This window comes from Furipterus horrens, unplaced genomic scaffold (genome assembly GCF_987537825.1).
Source record: "Furipterus horrens unplaced genomic scaffold, mFurHor1.1.pri manual_scaffold_3, whole genome shotgun sequence".
Classification (NCBI taxonomy): Eukaryota; Metazoa; Chordata; class Mammalia; order Chiroptera; family Furipteridae; genus Furipterus; species Furipterus horrens.
The window spans coordinates 170949371-170972074 of NW_028327173.1; the positions used below are offsets into that span (position 1 = coordinate 170949371).

The window sequence follows — 22704 nt, forward strand, 5'->3', positions numbered from 1 at the left end:
TACATGCTCCAGGCTGCTTTCCAAATAGTTGTAACTGTTCAACTCTAGAGGGCTGCTATATTTGGGTGAAGCACTGGCAGAGCACATTAAAGACTTCCACACCAACCTGGAAAAAGTTGCTTGCACTAGCTTTTACCATTTCCTCACCTCTTACTCATTTCTCAACTCACTGTGGTCTGGCTTCTGATGAAACCACTCCACTAAAGCTGTTTCTGCCAAGGATCATGTTGCTTAATCTAAGTCCTTCTCTCATTTGACTTCTTGGAGGCATTTGACAGTTTTGAACTCCTCCTCTTCCATGAAGCTTCCCACTTCCAGTCTCCTTTGCTGGTCCATCCTTCCCTTTCTAGCCTACCCAGGGATCTGTCTAAGGCCCAATGACCTTCTCACTCTAAAAACTCTCCTCAAGCAATCTCAAACATCCCCACTTCTAGATACTGATCCCTCCTAAACCTCCATCCCCATCTCCATCTCCATCTCAGCTCTTTCCAGGGCACTGCATCCATCTGCTCCTGTACCAGCCACTCCAGTAGGTCACAGTCCATCTCAATAGAACAGTGTTGAAAGTAAACGTCTGCTCCTCCCAACCCTCCATCCCTGTATTACCCATCTCACGCCACATGAAGGGGTACCCAGAAATATGAGCACCACCTTCTCCTCCCTCATTCCTCGCATTCAGTTTCCCACTCTTGTTGACTCTAGCTCTAAATGCCTATCAAATCCGTCCACATGCCCCGTGCCCTCTGCCACCATGAGCCCAGTCCTCTATTAATCCGTAGTTTTATTACCGGAACAGCGTCCTAATTTGGCTCCCTGCCTCTAGTCTGGCTTACTTCCAATCCATTCTTTATGCTATAAGGACTGAGCTTTCTGACATGCAAATCTAATTACACAGTTCCCAGCTCAAAACCTTGCAGTATGTCCCCAACGCCTCAGAATAAAACCCAAGCCCCTTGCTTCCTGAAGCAGCGATAACAGGTGTCTGAATTTTTAAAAATTATCATACAGTAAAGTTCAGTCTCTGTGGTGTACAGTTCCATAAAGCTGAGTTAGATTATGTGACCACCACAACTATCCATCACCTCCCCCCAAACTCCACGCTCTTCCTTAATATCACACCCTCCCCCATCCTTAACCCCTGACAACCACCGATCTATTCTCCATAGCTATAAGTTTGACTTGCAAAAAAAAAGGGGGGGGGATGTAATCTTTCGAAAAAGTAAAATAAAACCCAAGCCCCTTAAAGTGGCTTTAATGCCTCTGCCTACCTCTCCTCCCTCACCTCCAACAACTGCCCGCAACCCCTTGCAATTAGACTGAACTATTTTCAGTTCTTGTGGAGCTCCAAGCTATTTTTCCACTAGGCAACCTCCTCCCAACTCTTTCGGAGAGGAGTCACACAGCGTGTGCTCCACAGTGTCTAGCACTTCCTCCATGATAACACTTTCACGCTGTTGCAATGGCCAGGCTGGCTCTTCCCACACAGTTCCTTCCTCGCAGATATCGTGCTTTCCCTCGATAATCCGAGCCCCGCCAGCCCCAGTTCCCCGGAGCAGCTGCACTCGCCCGGGAGGCCCACACTGGGAGCCAAGCTTTGTAGGCAGAGAGAGCATGCGCACCAGGGCAGGGCGGGGCGTGGCCACCCGGCCCCCTGTGCTGGGCCCCGGGAGCGGGCAGGCGTCGGCAGCTCGCGCTGCGCTCTCCCAACCCTGGCTGCGCCTGCGTGCTGGAGGCAACCGTTGCTGGGGGCCTAGGGCTCTGAGACCTCCCTTTTTGGCCCTGAAAAACTGGCCTGGTGACCCAGGACGTTCCAGTCGCATGGCAGAGTGCTGCGGCCGATACCCATGGAGACCTTAGTCCTCCTAGTTGCGCTGTTGCTTTGGCCTTCGTTCGTGCCATTCGTGCCGGCGTATCCGAGTGAGTGACCCGGCCTGACGTGGTAACGACCCGGGGGACTCTCCTGGGGGTAGTTCCTGGCTCTTCTTTTCCCTGGTCCTACACTCTTCCCAAACCACTGTCCAGGGTCCCGGCCTCCGATTCCAAGGTGTGTCCCTCTTCTACTGGCGGCCTCCTTCTCTCCGACCTGCACGCTGCGGGGCTGACCCGGCAACGCAGCGATCCAGGCAGGGGGGGTCCCAGGATTCGCGGACTGGGCACTTGAGGCTCGCGTGTATGACCTTACCCTGCGGAAAAGGCCCTTGATGGTAACGCTGCCCCCTTCTGCGGGAGAAGCACTGCCTGCGTGATAAAGCAGGGGTGGGCAGACTGCCGCCGCGGGACCTAAGGGGCCTGTTTTTGTATGGCTCGAGGCTAAGAATGGCTTTGACATTTTTAACTGTGTATATGAAATGTGATCTTTAGTAACAAGTGAAAAAGTATGAAATTCAAATTTCATTGTTCATAAATAAAGCTTTATTGGAACACAGACACACTCATTCCTTTATGTATTGTCCATGGCTGCTTTCCCTTGTTATAACAGCAGAATTAAATAGTTGCCACAGTGACAGTATGGCCTGCAAAGCCCAAAATATTTACTGTCTGGCCCCTTACAGAGAAAGTTTAACCTCTGGTAAAACATGAAGGACATGTGAACTGTGGGCTGTGGTCTGGGACACTCACTGGCTCTGGGCACTCCTACGGAGCATTTTTGGGAGCACAGCATTAAAAGACTTTGTTAAGCAGAATTATAACTTGCGACTTGTCCTTCCCTAGTAGTTGAAAACTAGTAAGGTCAAATTCAGGGGCGCTAAGACTACTACATTGGCATCATGTGGACACCTTGGGGTATTTAAGTAGTTAAGTCCAGCATCAGCTATCTGATATTCCAGATATGACTTGTTGCTTATCCATCCAATCTAATGAATTCACTATAGCATTTTGTAATGTTGCAGTTTGGTTTAACCAAATAAAATTTATTAGGTAAGTGTAAAGGACTGAAGTGCATGCTAGTTATGCATGCCTACATTTCAGAATTGTTAAAAGGTTGTAGTTAGAAATTATATTTTAAAAATGAAAATACAGCACAATGTAAATCATGAATAGCAGTGGCAAAAGTTTTAGATAAAGCACCTTAGATAAATTAGCCCATTAAATACTGGCATTTATGACTGTTGTTTTAAACAAAAATCTTTGTAAAAGTGTTCTTTGCTGTAAAGGAACAGAAGACACTGAAGATACTGTCTTTTCTTGATGCCTTAGGATCATTATTACTAATATCAGTTATTGCATTTTGGTGGTTGTACATCAGTAGGCCACAACTGACTAACACATATGGAGAGTTTAGTTTAGATGTCATTGATACTGTCATATAGTACACTTTGGGACTGGTGAGTAGCAGTCCCTGGATAGTCACTTAATTCAAAGCAGTCTCCTACCTACTAACTTCATGGCTCGTTCTTCTTCTTCGAACTTTTTTTCCGTACACGTTCTTAAAGCTTATAGGAAATGAAAAGATACTTCTCAAAAAACAAAAAGATTTTGTGTTGAACATATAGATGATATACATTAAGACATGAGGAAAATATATACAGGTCATAGAAGATACCTTAGAAAATATAATTTACCCCTTTTCTATAGAAGTGGATGAAGGAATATATAGGCAATGTTAATATGGCTACTTTATCCATCTCTGTGTCTCTCATTCTTTTTCTCTAAGATAGTTTAATTTTGTTTATTTTTATAATAAGTATACCAAAACAAACCAGGTTTACCATTGTGTTTGATTTAAATTGGTTATATATTCTTTATTTTATATGGCCACTATTCCAACCATTTTTTGTGAGAGAATCATAGAAAAAAAAAAGTTCTCTCTTGCCAAAGAAAAGGCACATGGGTTTTTATAATGAAAGTGCAATTTTGACAATTTTTTTCTAGAGTATTAAGATAGTTTTGAGGTTATTTTATACAAAAATCATTGGTATTATACTATGTAATTACATTTGTTGAAAACCTCAGTACTTCTTGTAACTTCCAATACCTTCCAGTAGACCATCCCAAGTTTAGCTAGTACTTGTTTAATCTAAATTCAGCATTACATAAATGAAACTGGGTTGTAGAGCAGTCTACGTTCTTTACATACACATACATCCTGATGGTGCTGGATAAACACCTTCTAACTACATATTTAAAGTTATATATGTCAATTAATATCCTTACACCTGATATTTCATAGTTTTAGTTTTAAATATTTTGCAATTTAAAAAATCATTCCTCTTTAATATTTGCACTATACAACTTGCTTTTTTAAAATGAGAATTCTTTTTGCTTTCTAAAAAATGTATAACTTATAAAGTAATAGTAACATAATTGTTATGTATTCAAGTACTATTAACTGCTACTAAAATAAATTACATAATTTGTCTTATACAATTTGAAGTCACTAAATATTCATGGGCCTGAAGCTATAGACCCAAGAATGTGAAGCTTCCAGTTAAGATGATGGAGTAGGTAAATGTGGTACTCACCTCCTCCCATGACCACATCAAAATTACAACTAAATTACAGAATAACCATCAGTCAGAAGTGCCTGAAATCTAGCTGAACAGAAGTTGTATAACTAAGGATATACAGAAGGAGCCACATCGAGACTGGTAGGAGGGGCTGAGATGCAGAATGGACTGGTCTCACACCCATGTGTGATGGTTAAAAATCAGGAGGTATATCTCAGCTGCAGAGGTATCCCTGAAGGAGCAAGAGGTCCAGGCCCCACACAAGGCTCCCCAGCCCAGGGTTCCAGTGCTGGGAAGAAAAGTTTCCATAACTTCTGGTTGTGAAAAACCAGCAGGGATTGTGGCTAAGTGAGATGGGGGCTCTGGTGTTCCAGGTGTTCCTCTTAAAGCGCCCATACACAGACTTACTAAGAGTCACTCACTCTGAGCTCTAGCACTGGGGTGCCAGCTTGAAAGGTACAGGGACACACTGGGAGGAACTGAATTGCCTGATTTTGGGGTGAGGGCTGGAGGGGCAGAAGCCATTGTTCCTTCATTGCGCCCTCCCCTGCAGACTCAGGCAGGTGCTGTATCTGAGTCTCCCTCATCCTGGCTAACGCTGTTCATTCTGCCCAGGTGATTCCCTGAGACTCTACCTTTTGTGGGCCCACCCAAGTCACTTCCAGTGGTTTTTCCATACAAATGGCCTGTCTTGGCTCATGCTGTGTACTTTCCTAAAATCTCTCAAAGTTTCACATACCCCAAACAAGCAGCATCTGGCCTTAATGTGTGCTGTACCTCTTGCTAAGAGGCTCTAGGCCAGGCATCAGTTCACAGCCTGGCCTCTCCCAGGCACTTCCTAACCCAATCCAAGTAGCAGCTATCTGTAGGATGCTTTGTAGTTCATGCTGGGTGGCCCCAGACAGGGTTATGGTTGGGGTTAGGCTTGGACCCCAGGAAGCCCCAGAGCCAGCACACTGGGTAGATAGCTTCAGACTACACCAGAGCACCACCTTTATGACTGACACAGTCAAAGGGGCAGACTGGTCAGGCAGGAGAGCCCCGCCAAAGCAAGTCCTGTTCTGTAGGGTTGGCCCCCTCTGTTGTAGCTGTTGCTGATTCTTGCAGCCAATTGGCCTGGGGGTAAATCTCTCTCACTGATGTGCAATGAAGGCTTAGCTACAACCAGATGGTGCACACAGCCCACACAGGGAGCATCTGGAGGACCCAGTTTGCATGAACCAGGGAGGCTGTGGTACTGGGCCCTATGGACACCTACTACATAAGAGACGCTTTACCAAGACCGGTAGACACAGCAGCTCTACCTAATGCACAGAAGCAAATACAGAGAGGCAGCCAAAATGGGGAGACAAAGAAACATCTCTCAAATGAAAGAACAAGAGAAATATGCAGAGAAAGAAATGACATGGAGGCAAGAAATCTATAAGATACAGAATTCAAAACAATGATTATAAGGATGCTCAAGGAACTTAGGGGAAGAATGGGTGAACTCAGTGAAAACTTCAACAAAGAGACAGTAAGCATAAAAATAGGGTGCTGAAACCATAAAAAGAACCATTCAAAAATGAATACAATATCTGAAATGATGACTACACTACTAGGAATCAACATCAGATTAGATGAAGCAGGGAATAAAATTAGCAATTTGGAAGACATGATAGCAGAAAACACCTAATCAGAGCATGAAAAAAAAAAAAAATTTTTTTTAAATGGATAGTTTAAGGGACCTCTGGGACAACATCAAGTGTAACAATATCCACAAGGTAGGGGTACCAGATAGAGAAGAAAGAGAAAGCAATGGATTGAGAACCTAGTTTAAGAAATATTGTCTGAAAAATTTCTTTTTTTTTTTTTTTTACCGAATTTTATTTTTATTTATTTTTTTTAATGTGTTTTATTGATTATAATATTACATTTGTGCCAATTTCCCTTCCCTCTGCTCCCCTCCACCCGGTGGCCCCCCTCCCTCCAGTTGTCCCCCCCTTTTAGATCATGTCCATTAGTTGCGCATACAGTTCTTCTCAACCTCTCTCTGTCTATTCCATTCCCTCCTACCATGATCCTTAATTCCTATATCATCTCCCTCCCTCTCCCCATTCCCCCTCCCTGTTGACCTCCCCCCAATATGTTCCCCGTACCCATAGCTCTCTTTCCAGTCTCGTTGCCTGTTTAGTTTGCCTTTGTTTCAATTCCCTAGCTTCTGTTGTTTCTTGTGATGCAGTTTTCATTTTAGATTTCATTGTCTTGATCCTCCTTTTTCTAAACCAGTCCCTTTAACATCTCATACAACAGTGGTTTGGATCTAACGAACTCTTTCAGTTTTATTTTGTCCTGGAAACACTTTCTCTGTCCCTCTACTCTGAATGACAATTTCGCTGGATAGAGTATTCGTGGTTGTAGGTTTTGGATTTTCATTACTTTGAATATTTCTTGCCAGTCCCTTCTTGCCTGCAGGGTCTCCCTTGAGAAGTCAGCTGATAGTCTAATTGGGACCCCTTTGTACATAATTCTTTTCTTCTCTCTTGCTGCTTTTAAGATTCTCTCCTTATCTTTAATCCTCAACATTTTGATTATAATGTGTCTTGGAGTGGTTCTCCCTGGGTCCAGTTTTTTTGGAACTCTCTGTGCCCCCTGGACCTGCAAGTCCATTTCCCTCCCCAAGTCTGGGAAGTTCTCCTTTATTATATTTTCACTCAATTTTTCAAGTTCTAGTTCATCTTCCTCGCTCTCTGGCAAACCAATGATTCTTATGTTGGGCCTTTTATAGCTGTCCCAGAGGTTTCTGATCCTCTCATTGTTGCTTCCCATTTCCTCTCTCTGCATTGGTTGACTGCTTGTTCCTTCTCCATATTCCGGTTTGTTGAAATGAACTCTGGATTTTATTTCCTCACCATCTGTCTCGTATGTGGTTTTGTTCCTTTCGTTATGAGTGTTTTTCGCTTCTTTCTCATCTTTTTCCAAATCTTTTGTGAATTCTGTAAGCCACCTGATAACAATGGCCCAGAACTGAGCATCTGACAGGTTTCTTATCTGTTCATCTGTCAGGTTCTCCATCTGTTGCCTGGTGAGCTGTGCCACCGGGATTTCTATAGTTGTCTGCCTCATTTTGACAGATGCGTTTTGTTTTCTTGGGCCGGCTGTAGGGGGCAGTGCCTGTGTACGCGTCACAATTCAGGGACCGGCGCCTGTCCTTGACCTATTTCGCAGCCCTGTGGTGCTTTCTTTGGGGGCGGGGGTCCAAGATGGATTCACACAGTTATTCCGCTGGGAGACCGGGATCCGTCCTCCCGCCCCCCTGGGCCTCACTGTTCAAGGCGATGTGGTGGCTGCTTTCCCCAGCGTTGGGGTCGCGAGCTGCCGGGGGTTCGACTGCAGCCGGGGTTGTTCTCCCCGCCGCTGTCCCAGGTGCGACCGCAAACAGCTCCGCCCCCTTTCTCTCGTCCTACCTGCCCAAAGAGCGCCGCTGGTTTATAACTTCATATGTTGGGCTTCCGTGTAGTTTTATTTTCTGGAATTTCTAGTTATCCTTTGTTTTGAAGTAGTTGTATTCCTCTCTAGTTGTAGAGGGAGACCTAGCGCGTCTGTCTAAGCCTCCATCTTGGCCAGAAGTCTGAAAAATTTCTTAACCTGGTGAAGGAAAAAGACATACATACAGGTTTAGGAGGCACAGAGAGTCCCAAACAAGATGAACCCAAATAGGCCTACACCAAGACACATCATAAGTAAAATGCCAAAGGTTAAAGACAAAGAGAGAATCTTAAAAGCAGCAAGAGAAAAACCAGTTAGTCACCTACAAGGCAGCTCCCATGAGACTGTCAGCTGATTTCTCAACAGAAACTTTGCAGGCCAGGAAGGATTGGCATAAAATATTCAAAGTGATGAAAAGTATGGACCTACAACCAAGACTACTCTACCCAGCAAGACTATCATTTAAAGTTGAAGGAGAAATAATGAGCTTCCCAGATCAGAAGAAGCTAAAGGAGTTCATCACCATAAATCAGTATTACAAGAAATGTTAAAAGGGACTTGTTTAAAAAGAAAGAAAACAAAAAGAACCTAATATAAATAACAAAATGGCAATAAGTACTACCTATCAATAATCACTTTACATGTAAGTGGATTAAATGCTCCAATCAAAAGACATAGGGTAATGCCTGGCTGCTGTGACTCAGTGGTTTGAGTGTCAGCCTGTGAACCAAGTGTCGCTGGTTCGATTCCAAGTCAGGGCACATGACTAGGTTGCACGCCAGGTCGCCAGTAGGGAGCGTGTGAGAGACAACCACACACTGATATTTCTTTCCCTCTCTTTCTCCTTTCCCCTCTCTCTAAAAACAGATAAATAAAATAAAATAAGGTAAGTAACAGATCTCATAATAAAAAATAAAAATAAAAGACATAGAGTAACCGAATGGATAAGAAAACAAGACCCATTAATATGCTGTCCACAAGAGACTCACTTGAGATCAAAGACACACATAGACTGAAAGTATAGGGATGGAAAAAGATATTTTACATAAACAGAAACAAACAAAAAAACAACATGAGGTAGCATCACTTATATCAGACATGATACTTTAAAATAAAGGCTGTAACAAGAGACAAAAAAGGATGTTACATAATGATAGAGGGGTTCATTCAGCAAGAGGATATATAACCCTTGTAAACATTTATAAGCCCAACATAACAGCACCTAAATATATGAAGCAAATATTGATGGACATAAAGGGAGAGGTAGACAAAAAAAACAGTTATAATAGGGTACTTTAATGGCCCATTGACATCAGTGGATAGATCTTCCAGAAAGAAAATCAAAAAGGAAACAGCAGCCTTAAATGACACATTAGACTACATAGACTTAATTGATATTTTTAGAGCATTTTACTCAACGCAGCAAAATATGCATTCTTTTCAAATGTACCTTGAATATTTTTTAGGACAAACCACATGTCAGGACACAAAACAAAGCTCAATAATTTTAAGAAGATTGAAGTCATATCAACTGCCTTCTCCAACCACAAACACATGGAAAACACATAAACACATGGAAGCTAAATAGCATGTTGCTAAATAATGAATGGGTTAACAATGAGATCAAGGAAGAAATCAAAAGATGCCTTGAAACAAATGAAAATGAGAACAAAACAATCCAAAATCTATGGGACACAACAAAAGCAGTTCTAAGAGGGAAACTCATATCATTACAGGCCTACCTCAAGAAACAAGAAAAATCTCAAATAAACGATCTAACTTTACAGTTAAAGGAACTGGAAGAAGAACAACAAACAAAGCCCAAAGTGGTCAGAGCAGAAATAAACAATAGAGTCTAAAATACATATATATATAAAAATCAGTGTAATACCTGTTCTTTTGAAAAGATAAGCAAGGTTAATAAACCTTTCACCACACTAATCAAGAAAAAGAGAAAAAGTGGGGGTGGAGGAGAAGGTGGTGGGGGGAGGTGGATGAGGGTGTAGTGGGGATAAATGGTGATGGAAGGAGACTTGACCTGGGGTAGTGAACATGCAATGCAGTGTACAGATGAAGTGTTGTGAAATTGTACACCTGAAGCCTATATAATTTTGTTAACCACTGTCACCCCAATAAAATTCAATAAAAAGTGGGAAAAAAGAAAAAGGACCCAAATAAATAAAATCAAAAATAAAAGAGAAGTAACAACTGACACCAAAGGAAATAAAAGGAATGAAATAGTGACACATGCTACAATATAGATGACCTTAAAAACATGCTAAGTGAAAGGAGTCAGTTACAAAAGAACACATATTGTGTGATTTCATTTGTATCTAATGTATACAATAGGCAAATCCATAGAGACAGAAAGTAGATTAGTGGTTGCCTAGGCTGAGGGATTGGGGGAATTTGAAATGAATTTATTTTGGGAGTGATGAAACTGTTTTAAACTTAGATTGTGGTGATAGTTGCATAACTGTGACTATACTAAAAATTATTGAATTGTCTCCTTTAAAATATGTATTAGATAAATTATGAAGTTACATTAACATTGCTTAAGATTATAACTTACTTAAAATTATGTTAATGCAGTGTTACTTTAGAGATGATAAAATCCAATAAAATAAGATTAATAGAACTTAAGCAAATTTTGTAAATTTATGTGATCTAAACTTAGACTAGGTCATTTAGTAAGGGCCATTTAGAAGACATGCAGAGGCTTCCTGAAAATTGGAACTGTTTGACTTCAATGTTTATGATGTTGTTTTAGATAAACTTCAGACTTAGAAATTTAGAAAAATATGGTTAAAAACCGTATTATTATAAAAACTGCCTGCTTTGCCTAAAATAAGTGAACATTATTTTATTGCCCATATTTTTCCCTTAATAATTATTGGGTGATTAGCCCAGTCCCTCCCCCACACCCAAAAGCCAAACAAAAAGTTTTTAGACCAGCAGGTTTATTTATTTATTTATAAAGAGTTTATTTATTTATTTTTAGAGTGAAAGGAAACGGGGTAGAAAAGGGGGGAGAGAAACATCCATGCATGAGAGAAATATTGATCAGTTGCCTCTTGGCGTGCCCCCAACCCGAGACCTGGCCGACAACCCAGGCATGTGCCCTGGCTGGGAATTGAACCTTTCACTTTGCCGGAATAACCCCCTACCCACTGAGCTACATCAGTCAGGGCCAGCAGATTTATTTTAAACATATCATGGAGTTTAGTTTTCCTACCTCATTTGTTATACGTTTTTTAATTTAAGATAAATTACTGGAAGCACAATTAATTTACATGCTTGCTGGCTTTTGGTTCATTCATTCAATCACTCATTTAACAAATGCTTTTTGATCGTCTACTATGGCTCTAGGCACTTGTTAGGGGATACAGAGAATAAAGCAGACATTGTCACAGGTCTCCAAGAGCTTACAGTATGTAGCAGTTAACAATCATTAAACAAATATGTGGTTAAAATTATCCTAATTCTACAAAGAAAAAAATCAACATGCTAGAGATAGACTAATGAAGGATCTCAGGATTACAAGGAGAGTAGAAAGTTACTTTCATTACTAAGAAAGTAATATATACACATAACAATTCTAGGTTTTATTGTTTAAAAATTTTTGCCTACTTGACTGGCAAAATAAAAATTGTTTTTAACTTGTGTTTCTTTCATGAACAGTAAATTTTAGCAAGTTGTCATGCTAATTGGCTTTTATGTTACTCCTTACACCCTCTCCTTCCTCCTTTCATTGGCCATTCTATGAGAAGGAAATACATATTTTGAATGTATTTTTTGTTGGTTGAAATTTTATATTTCATTCTCATTTTAAATTATGCTTTTTATTATTTTCCTCAGCATAAACTCAAAACTAATTAATTTGCCTTTTTCCTCTGTGTGAAGGGAATTTATTCTTTCATAAGTCCTTGACTGTCAGTTCCTACCCATCATTTGTAGTAAGAAAACATATTAAATTTGGATCAGTTATTTTTAATATTTCCAAATACATCTTAATACACAAAAGGTATGCATTTTGGTCCGGTTGTCAATAAAGCAAACTTTTGTATATTTTAACAAACTTATTTTATTGATTGATTGATTATATTTTAATATTCACATGTATTTTAAAATAGTTGTATTCTTCTCAGACAATTTTATCATTATACACCTATTGTTTTGACTGCATCGTTGTGTCATCTTTTATGACAATATTGTGTAGTTTTTACGTGCACCTGTTTTGAAGCAAGACAGCATGTGTTCGAATCCCATTCTTACCACTTACAAGTTGAATATAATCTTAGGCAAATTACTTGTTCTTTCTAAGTATCCTCCTTTTCCTCTTTATAACAGCATATTCAAAAGCCTTAGTGTAGTACCTGGCATATAGTAATTGCACAATCAGTTGAAGCTGTTATGGTCTTTCCAATAACTATTTTCTAATTTCCCCTTCTGATTTCATGCCACTTTGTTCCTACAGCTGTTTTACAAAACATTTTGTTTACTTTCCTATTATTTTTCATGTGACTAATTCTTCTTGTTCTATTTCAAGAAATGCAGACAGCCTCAAGCTCAGCTATAACTTCCATATCTGTGATTCTTACTAACCTCAAGCATGCTTAGCAGGTAGCCATCCTACTAACTAGAGGCTCTGGAAAGCAGCATTGTGGTTTTGCAAAGTGGAAGAGGATCTTAATTTAGCCATGTTCTGAGACAGTTGTGTTTGGTTGGATCACTAACTGGTAAAATAGAGAGGATATTATAAAGTACACCAGTGTAGACAACAAACAGTCAAAGTTTAATAATACAACTTCTAGCAGAGTAGTCTGGTCTTTGTAAGTTTGAAGTTGTTCGTCCTTTTAGCATCTCCAAAAAAATGGGATAAAGCATGTTTTTACAGTAGTCAGGGCCATTTGTAGGAATACTTGAGGCTTGACTCTTTTTTTACCACCTTGCCTGCAAACATTTTTATAAAGATCAAGTTGATTTTCTTTTTTTTAATATGCTCTATTGATTATGCTGTTACAGTTGTCCCAATTTCCTTTCCCTTTGCTCTTCTCCACCCAGTGACCCTCCTTCCTCCAGTTGTCCTCCTCCCCCAGTCCATGCCCATTGGCTGTGCATATAGTTCTTCTCAACATCTTCCTCTCTACTCCACTCCCTCCTACTATGCACCATTTCCCTCCCTTCCCCGCCTCCACCCTCCCTGCTGACCTCCCCCCAAAATGTTCCCCACACCTATAACTTCCTTCCCACTCTCGTTGCCTGCTTAGTTTGCCTTTGCTTCGGTTCCCTAGCTTCTGCTGTTGGTTGTTGTGATGCAGTTTTCATTTTAATATTCACAGCTTTGATTCTCCTTCTCCCAAACAAGTCCCTTTAACACTTTATGTAACAGTGGCCTGGATCTGATGAACTCCTTCAGCCCCATCCCATCCTGGAAGCACTTCCTCTGCCCCTCCACTCCTAATGACAGCTTCACTGAATAGAGTAATCATGGCTGTAGGTCCCTGCCCTTCATCACCTCGACCACTTCCTGCCAGTCCGTTCTTGCCTGCAGAGCCTCTCCCGAGAAATCAGCTGATAGTCCTATTGGGAGCCACCCCCCCCCCCCGCCCCTGCCGTATGTAACTCTCTCCTTCTCTCCCGCTGCTTTCAAGATTCTCTCCCCATCCTCAATGCTTGACATTTTGATCATAACATGCCTTGGTGTGGTTCTTCCTGGGTCCAGTTTTTTTGGAACTCTCTGCACTTCCTGGACCTGCAAGTCTTCTTCCTTCTTCAAGTTAGGGAAGTTCTGCCCCATTATTTTTTCACATAATTTTTCAGTTTCTAGTTATTCCTCTCCACGTTCTGGCAACCCTATGATTCAGATGTTGGCCTGCCTACAGCCATCCCATAGGTTTCCGAGCCTCTCCTCATTTTCCTCACTTTTTGTTTCCTCTTTCTGCACTGGTTGACTGTTTGTTCCTTCCCCATGTTTTGATTTGTTGATTAGATTTCTGGTTTTCTTTCCCTCACCACTAGTTTTGTATGTGTTTTTGTTCATTTCAGTAGGACTAGCCTTTATTCCTTCCCTGTCTTGTTTAAGATCTGCTGTTAGGTCTGTAAGCATTCTTATAACCAAAGCTCTGAACTGTGCCTCAGAAAGATTTCCTATCTGCTGCTTCGTTAGATTAGATATTTGCTGTCTGGTCAGCTGCATCACTGGGATCTCTATCATGATCTGTGCCATCCTGACAGTTTTGTGTTTACCTTTGCTTCCTGGAGGGGGCTGTCACACCTACACTATAGGGGGTGAAGCCCCATGCACTCATCATAACCAGGCAACCCTTCTCACCACACTGTGGCATTTTCTGTGTGGGTGGGGGTCCAAGGTGGATTCCTGCTGTTCACTCTCCACTGAGAGTCCAGGAGCCTCCTTCTCTGTCCCCACCCCCTCTGGGCCTCATAGTCCAAGGCAATGGGGTCTGCCTTTCCCGGCATTGGAATTGCAAGCTGACTGGTCTGGTCTGCAGCTGGGGGTGCTCCCCAGGCACTTCTCACCTCCCCTTAAATATGGGTGTCTGTGCTTATTGCCATCCCACTGCCATTGCTGCTGCCACCGCCGCCGCCAGCACAGCTTGACCTCTCCTCCCCAGCTTCACCCCTCCTACCTGTCCAGATGAGCACCACTTCTTTATAACTTCATACGCTGGACTTCCACTTATTTTCTGGAACTTCTGGTTATTTCTGGTTTTGCAGTAGTTATATTCCTTCTTAGTTGTGGAGGGAGATGGAGCATGTCAGTCTAGGCCTCCATCTTGGCCAGAAGTCTCCTGTGTGTATTTGCCTTGGTGAGATCAAGTTGATTTTCAAGAGCAGTTCTGATTAGAAGAACTGAGACAGTCAATATCAAACATGTTGATATTTTAGGGGGACAAAAGTATGAGGTGGGAAGTGTGTGGGGGAGAGGATGGATCTAACAACAGAACAATGTAAAGACAAAGGGTACATGAAGAAGTGAGACAAAGCAAGGTAAAAGGTAGGGTGGTTTGTTTGATACCCAGCCATGAACAGGCTTTATAGTGTTGCCTGAGTAACAGTATAAAGGAATAATGTGTATTTCAGGTTTTGGGGGGGAAATCAAGTAGCAGTGAGTATTTCCTTTTTCTGTCCTTTGACAATCTAATTTGTCTTATAGTAACCTGGGTATCCTATTTACTACTACGAGAAGAGACAAGTTAAATGATTGAAAATCGAATGTTTAGCAGACTATAAACTAATGGCAATGTCTTTTTAAAAGCATTTAAGCTTTTATTGCTTGCAGATTTTAGATTTGCTTATGAACAGTTACTCAGAATCAATTTTTAAAATTATTTTATTATGGAAAAATTTCAATATATACGCAAGTAGAAAGAATGGTGTAATAAATCTCCAATAATCTCAACTATTATTAACACATAATTAATCTTGTTTTATTGATATCTCCACCCACATTCCTTTCCCCCTTAGCTCCCCAACTTCTCAGGCTTGAATTATTTAGAAGGAAACTCTAGACATCATATAATTTTATCAATAAATATTTCAACATGTAGAACTAAAATGTAAGTACTTAAAAACACAACAATGTGAATTTTATAGCTTAAAAGATAATCATCCCTTAATATTATAAAATATTTGGTCAGCATTCAAATTTTCCTCTCTTTCTCTCTTCCAGTCTGATTAAATTTGGATTCAAATAAGATTTATATATATAATTTGTTGATATGTCTGTTAACTCCCTTTTAACCTATAGTTCTTCCTTCATCTTTGTTTTTGCCCTTGCAATGTAATTGTTGAGTAAATTGGATCACATGCTCTGCAGTTTCCTGCAGTCTAAGTTTTGCTGATCACATACCCATGGAGTAGTTTATATTTTCCTTTGTTGTCCCATGTATTTTATGTATATTTTTAGTTAGATCTAGAGAGACCTGTTATATTCAAATTTTATCTTTTTTTCAAAACTGCTGCATTAAAGGTATTCTTTCATGAGGAAGCATGTCTGATTTTGTCTCTTTTTGTGATATAAATAATTGATATTGATAATCATTGAAAAAATGATTATATTCTATTTATAAATGGAATATTTCATAAACTAAAATTTTTCTTCACCTTAAGCTATTTTTCAATATGCAATTTGGTCTATTTCTGTATTTTCTATTCTGTTCCATTTATCTATTTATTCATATGCAATGCTAAACTATTTTTATAATAGAGGATTTATACTGTATTTTAATTTCCAATAAGGGTAGCTCCTGTTTTTCTGGCTATTCTTACTCATTTGTTTTTCAGATGAACTTCATAATCCATTTTTCTGTCTTCAGAAAATAATTAATGATATTTTATTAGAAGCATATTAAATGTATGAATTAGCAGAGACTATGACATCTAAGCATCTTTATGATGTTGAATCTTCTTGTCTGAGAACATGGTATATCTTTCCATTTGTAGAAGTTTGCATTATGCCTTTTAGATTTCATTATATTCCTGTTTCTGTTTTCTGAGGCTGTTATAACAAATTACCATAAATTTGTGGTATCTCTAAACAACATAAATTTATTCTCTCACTAGAGGCCTTAGTCTAAAATCAGCTTCACTGTCCCAAAATCAAGGTGTAGGGCAGAACTGGGCTCCTCATGGAAGCTCTGGGAAGCAGTATTTTCATTGCCTCTTCTAGCTCCTGGTGGCTGCCAGCATTCCTTGTCTTGTGGCCACTTCATGCTAAACTCTGCCACCTTTTCTATATTACCACCTCCTTGCCTGTGTGTGTATCAGATCTCTCTCTATCTCTCTCTTATAAAAACATTTGTGACTATATTTAGAGCCCACCCATATAATCTAGGATAATCCCTTTTGTCAGGATCCTTAATTTAATCATGAATACCCTTTTTTATTATAAAGTAATATTTACAGGTTTCAGAAATTAGAGCCTGATCTCTGAATGTCTATATTCAGCCCAGTGTAATTCCTCATATAGATTTTGGGCATGCTTTTTAAACTTTATTATTAGATTAAAAATATTTTTTGTTATCAAAATAGGATTTCCCTCCCATTTTACCTTGTAGCTGGTTTACATATATATATAATAAACTTGCTAGTTTATTAAATTTTCTGACTCTTAGTAGTAACTTTTTAATTGATTCTCTTGTGTGCTCTAGATGTATATCTACATAAAGAGATAGTTTTACATTTTTCTTCTAAATTCTCATGCTTCCATTTATTTCCCATTGTCTAATTGCATTGACGGATACTTCTAGCACCCTGTTAAAAAGTTATGGAGATATTAGCATCCTCACCTTGTTCCTTTCTTTAGCATGAAAGCTTCTAGTGTTTTTACCAAATAGGTTACAAAGTGTGTTTTCAATATTCTTTTTGGGGACTCAAACTTACATTTAAAAATGAGAAATGTAAGCAGTTATATTTATAGAGACTGTTATCTTATATAGTGCTCTGTAGCTTTTAAAGTATTTTCAAATATCCAATTTATCTGGTTCTGTGAAATAAAAGGACAGATATGATATCATAATTTTATAGTTTGGAGAAATTAGGTAATTGTCTCAGATCATGATGCTAGAAAGTGGTAGACCCAGGACCAGAATCAAAGATTTTCTTTTTCTTCTTTTCAACTGTACTAGAAGCTACATACTCATTCTACTTAATATTTTCCTTCAGGAAAGCTCTAGTTTCAGGACAACACATTTTCTACATAGGCGAATACATAAATTATTTTACTTTTTATTTCTTTTTTCTTTTTTTTAGTTATTTTACTTTTTAAAACATAACTTTTAATGGTTTACTAGATTAAGTGATTGGGTGTGTGTTCTTGTGTATGTGTATTTTAGAGAGTAAAGCATAGATAAGTTTGAAGTCCTCTCTAATGACCAACTTCAGCCCCATTGCCTCTCCTCAGAGGCAGCTGCCCACATGAGTTTTGTATGTTACCCTTCTGTCCATTTTTTAAAAATCCACAATCCATAAACAAAATGCATGATACTATGTTAGTGATTTAAAAATAATGTATAAGGATAATACCAAGATCTGCCTTATGTTCTATATCTTCATTTTTTTACCCTTCATCGTCATATAGATCTTGGAGTATGCAAGGCTTTTTTAAGCATGACATAACATACAGAATCTACTTTTAGAACCTAGTTCTCCAGACAACTCTATCTTTTCATTATCATATTGCCTCACTAAACTATTTTCATTAAGAAATTTTTAAAATTTAGAGATAGGCTTTAGATTTTGATTTAAACTTTGTCTGGTCTTTCTAAGAAGAGTTAGGAAGAGAGGTGAAACATGAAATATAAGCATTTTTGGGCTATTTTGTGCTTGCCAAACAGCTGAATAAAAATGCCTCATGAACAGAAAGTTTGTTACTGTATTTCATTTTGCCTGCAGAGGGAGAGTTCCGGTAAATGTTATGCATTAGAGTTTGGTAAAAAGTGACTTACTTCCTTGAATTAAATCAATTTGTATTCTTGATAGTAGCAAAATCTATTCAAAATTACATGCAATACAAAATTCCAAAACTTAAAATTAAAAACTCTTGGTTAGGAGTAGGGAAATTGAGCAGAATTTCAGAATATCTTATTCAGTAGTCTTTTTTGTTTTCTGCATTGGAAATGAGAGGCTTCACCACTCAGATGCAGCAATGCCAGTATAAATAGAACTGTCATTTTTGTTGTAAGAGTGAAATGTTGATGTTTTAGACAGGAATTTGCAAACTTTTCTGTAAAGGGCCAGATAATAAGTATTTTCAGCTTCTCAGGCTATGCGGTTTCTGTTGCAACTACTCAATTCTATTGTTGCAGCCAAAAGCAGCTCTAGACAATACATAAACAAAGGGGCAAGACTTGCTGGTTCCAGTAAAACTTTATTTACAAAAACAGTTGGGTGGAGATGACCCACAGGCTGAAGTTAGATCTTTGCTGGGTTGAAGGCAGTGGTATACTGATAAATGTTTAACTGGTCTTTTGGAATGAAGAGTAAGCCCTGATTTATAGCATTTGCCCCATCATGGGTGATTTCAAGCTACCTACTTGACATCACTGAACAGGGAGGTAGAAAGAGACATAGTATTCCCTCACTTATCGTGGGTATTACATTCTAGACCCCCCCCCTCCCCCGTGACAGGTGAAAATCCGTGAAGTAGGAACCTTACATTTATTTTAGTATTTATATATATTTTAAGGCTTTATAAACCCTTCACACATACTTATAAACCATTCCCAGTCCCTTATTAATCTTTCCCACTCCCTTATTAACCTTTTCCACACTTTTGTAAACACTACTTATGGTCTTAACCATATTCTACAGCCTTAAACCTACGTAGTTTTCACAACATATGTATACAGTACTGCAAAATCCCACGATATAGTGAAAAATCCGCGATAAATAATTAAATATAATATTTTTAAAAATCCCGCGATACAGAGAGGCCATGATAAGTGAACTTCGATATAGAGAGGGACTATTGTAAACAGTAGCATACCATTGTATAACATTTCTACCATACAGATACCCTAGATGTACATAACCTCAAGAACATAGGTAATAGTAAAATGAAATAAGATAATAAGAAAGTGATGAGTTCTGAATATTTATCACTTTTATTTTCTTAAGATTTTATATATTTTTTATTTTTAGAGAGAGCAGAAGGGAGGGAGAAAGAGAGGGAAACATTAGTGTGTGAGAGCAATATCAACTGGTTGCCTTTTACACAACCTGGTCCACAACCCAGGCAAGTGCCCTGGCAGGGAATTGAACCCGTGTCCTTTTGGTTTGCAGGCCAGTGCTCAATCCACTGAACCACACCAGCCAGGGCTTATTTACTTTTATTTTTAATATAGTTCATTTAAATGCAAATTCAGATAATTTGATCTTTAATGATGTCTATGTTAATATCTGACTCAAAAATTCCTAAAAATTTTTAACATTTGGCTCTGGTGAGTCAGTATGAACCTATTCCAGCATACTACTGTGTTGGAGGACATAATCAAGAATTTTGTTTTAATAACTTACCTACTGAATCATAAGTTAAAGCAAAAAGATATACTTGTGTTAACATGAAACTTTTTCACTAATCTTGTACAACTGTTTTAATAAGAATCTAAAAATATAATGTTATTTTAAGTGAGCGTTGACTGTCAGATAGGCTTTATTTCTTGGTCCTCTACCTTAACTTAAAAAAATATATATCCTCACCTGAGGATATGTGTATTGTTTTTAGAGACAGAAGAAGCGGGGGGTGGGGAGAGAAATATTAATGTGAAAGAGAAACATCAATTGGTTACCTTCTGTATGGGCCATGACCAGGAATCAAACCCGCAACCTTTATGTTTATGGGACAACGCTCCAACCAACTGAGTCACCCAGCCAGGGCTTTACCTTAACTTTTAAGTGATTTCACATGAAGTAAATTTGGGTCAGTATATTTTGTCAATATGTCATATAGAATAAAAAATGTTACTTATTGTTTGATTTTTTTTTCCTTTAAGGCGTAACTGTGACACCTGACGAAGAAAAAAAGGTGAATCATTATGTACAAGTTTTACAGAACCTACTACTGAGTGTTCCCACTAGGGAGCAAGCCAGTGAGAAAAAATCAGAGTCTCCAAATAACGTTCATTCTATGAGACCAAGGGTACCAAAACTTAAGGAGATAATTACATATGACAGAGCTTCAGCTGAGAATGTTTTAACCAACCCTGTAAGTGGTACAACTACAGCTTTCCCCACTAGAAGCTTTTCACTGGAAAAAAGGAGGAAAAAACGTACTAAAAGTACAGCATTCTGGTCGATTAAACCGAACAACGTTTCTGTTGTTTTACGTACAAAAGAACCTTATATTGTTAAAGAAGAGCCAGAGCCAGAGCCAGAAACAGAGCCAGAGCAAGAGCCAGAAGTAAAACAAACCGAGGCACCAATGTTATGGCCATATGTTACTGAGTTACCTCCAAGTCCTTCAAGTAGGAGCACTGACTGGGATACTTCCACAGAACCAGAAGATGTTCCTCAGCTCTCAGGCGGATATGAAACACCAACATTTGAAAAATATCCACTAGTTCTGAATAATGAAGAAATTTTGCAAAAAATATCAGCTATTAGTTTGAAATTGCATCAGGTACCGCTTGCTGAAAGCCTCAAGCCAGAATATAGAAAGGACATTCAAGCTGCTAGAGAGCACCTAAAACGAAGCCTTGCTCTAGCAGCAGCAGCAGAACACAGATTAAACAAAATGTATAGATCCCAGGTGTTACCAGTAGGACGAAGCAGCTTTGAAATTGATGACATTGGAACTGTTATTAACATGCTGTATAATTCTAGATCAAAGTTATCTCAATATTTAGATATTAAATATGTTCCACTGGAGATGAGAGTAAAAGCTATTGCAGTAATCAATACATTGAAAAAAATATTATGTGTAAGTCGACTAGAAGTTCAAAACCTTATTAGGAAGTTATTAAACAATAATATAAAAATTTTAAACCTACTTGATGTTCCATGACTTAAGAAGACTGGGCATTCATTCAGAGGAGAAATAAGCATATTAGTGATTCAAAAGTTGTATAAAATATTTTCTATTGTAGTTCCATGTGCTAACATCTTTACATGTCATGTGTTATGAAAAATTTTAATATGCACTAATATGTCTTATAATTTAAAATAAAATTTTGGTTCAGGAGTTTGTAGTTTTCTTTCGTTAATTAATTTTTAAAAGTTATGAAGGTCTAATCTTTAAAATATTTAAGCTTTGATTTTACTTGAATAAATTAAATTCATCCATTTTATAGGAGTTAAGAAACTGTGCAATCTAGATATGTAGCTTGTTTTAAATGATAGCATAGAAAGGTAAATTTTTAGAGTATTTGGTTTTTTTACTTTTTTAGAGAATCTGAGTTTTCTGTATGAATAGCATAGAAAAGTAGAGCTTGTATCAAAACTACTTTTATTTGGATATATGTTTGCCTCGTTTGAAAAGCAGATGCTATATTAAGATATCTCTTTTCCTTTGCTGTTAAGTAGTTTTGGAGTGTCAGTGAGAGACTGTAAACTGGATTGGCCGCAAAGTCATTCTCACTTATTTCCTTTTTGTGTTTGTTTATGTACATGTACATTGAAGCTTTGCAAGTCTTTTGTTTGGGAGTATGACTAACATCATCAAGGTTAACTATGTAATATTGTAACTATGGTGCAGGTAATTCTGTTTCATGACTTGACCAATATTATATTTAGATTTATTTACTTATTCATTCATCAAGCCAGTCATTTACAATTTAATAAAGATATACTGACCTTTTACTAGTTGCAGGACAAAATGGTAGGCTTTGGGGAAATAATAATAAGATCTAGTTTCTTCTCTCTTTGAGATTATATTATAGCAGGAAAGACAGACACTGAACAAATAACTTTAACAATATTTAAATTTCAGTTGAGACAAGTTGTTATGAAGGTATGAGAACTTTGACCTCACCTAGACCAAGAATAGTGGGAAAGCTACCCGAGAAGGTAGCATTCAGGTGAGATCTAAAAGATGAGGGTGTGTGTAATGGGGAAGGAAACATACCAGGCAGAGGGAACAGCATGTACAAATGCTCTGAGTTGAGAATGAGTAGGGCAAGTTCAAGAAGTAGCTGGAATATATAGAAAGGAAAGGGAATGCATCCCAAGAGGGAGCTGGTGAGGTACAGACGGTCAGAAAGGCCTTAAATTGCACATTGAAGATTTTAGCCTTTATTTTACAATCAATAAGAAGTCATTTGTGGGTTTT

The 22704-nt window shown here is 38.6% G+C and overlaps 1 protein-coding gene across 1 annotated transcript; it reads left to right on the forward strand.

The window, feature by feature from the left end:
- The first annotated feature begins 1659 nt into the window (after window positions 1-1659).
- SPESP1 (sperm equatorial segment protein 1) lies at window positions 1660-21441 on the forward strand. The gene is made up of 2 exons (XM_090272041.1): window positions 1660-1917; window positions 20432-21441. The coding sequence occupies exons 1-2, from the start codon at window positions 1845-1847 to the stop codon at window positions 21439-21441; spliced, it is 1083 nt and encodes a 360-aa protein (XP_090128167.1). The 5' UTR covers window positions 1660-1844.
- Window positions 21442-22704: the final 1263 nt, after the last annotated feature.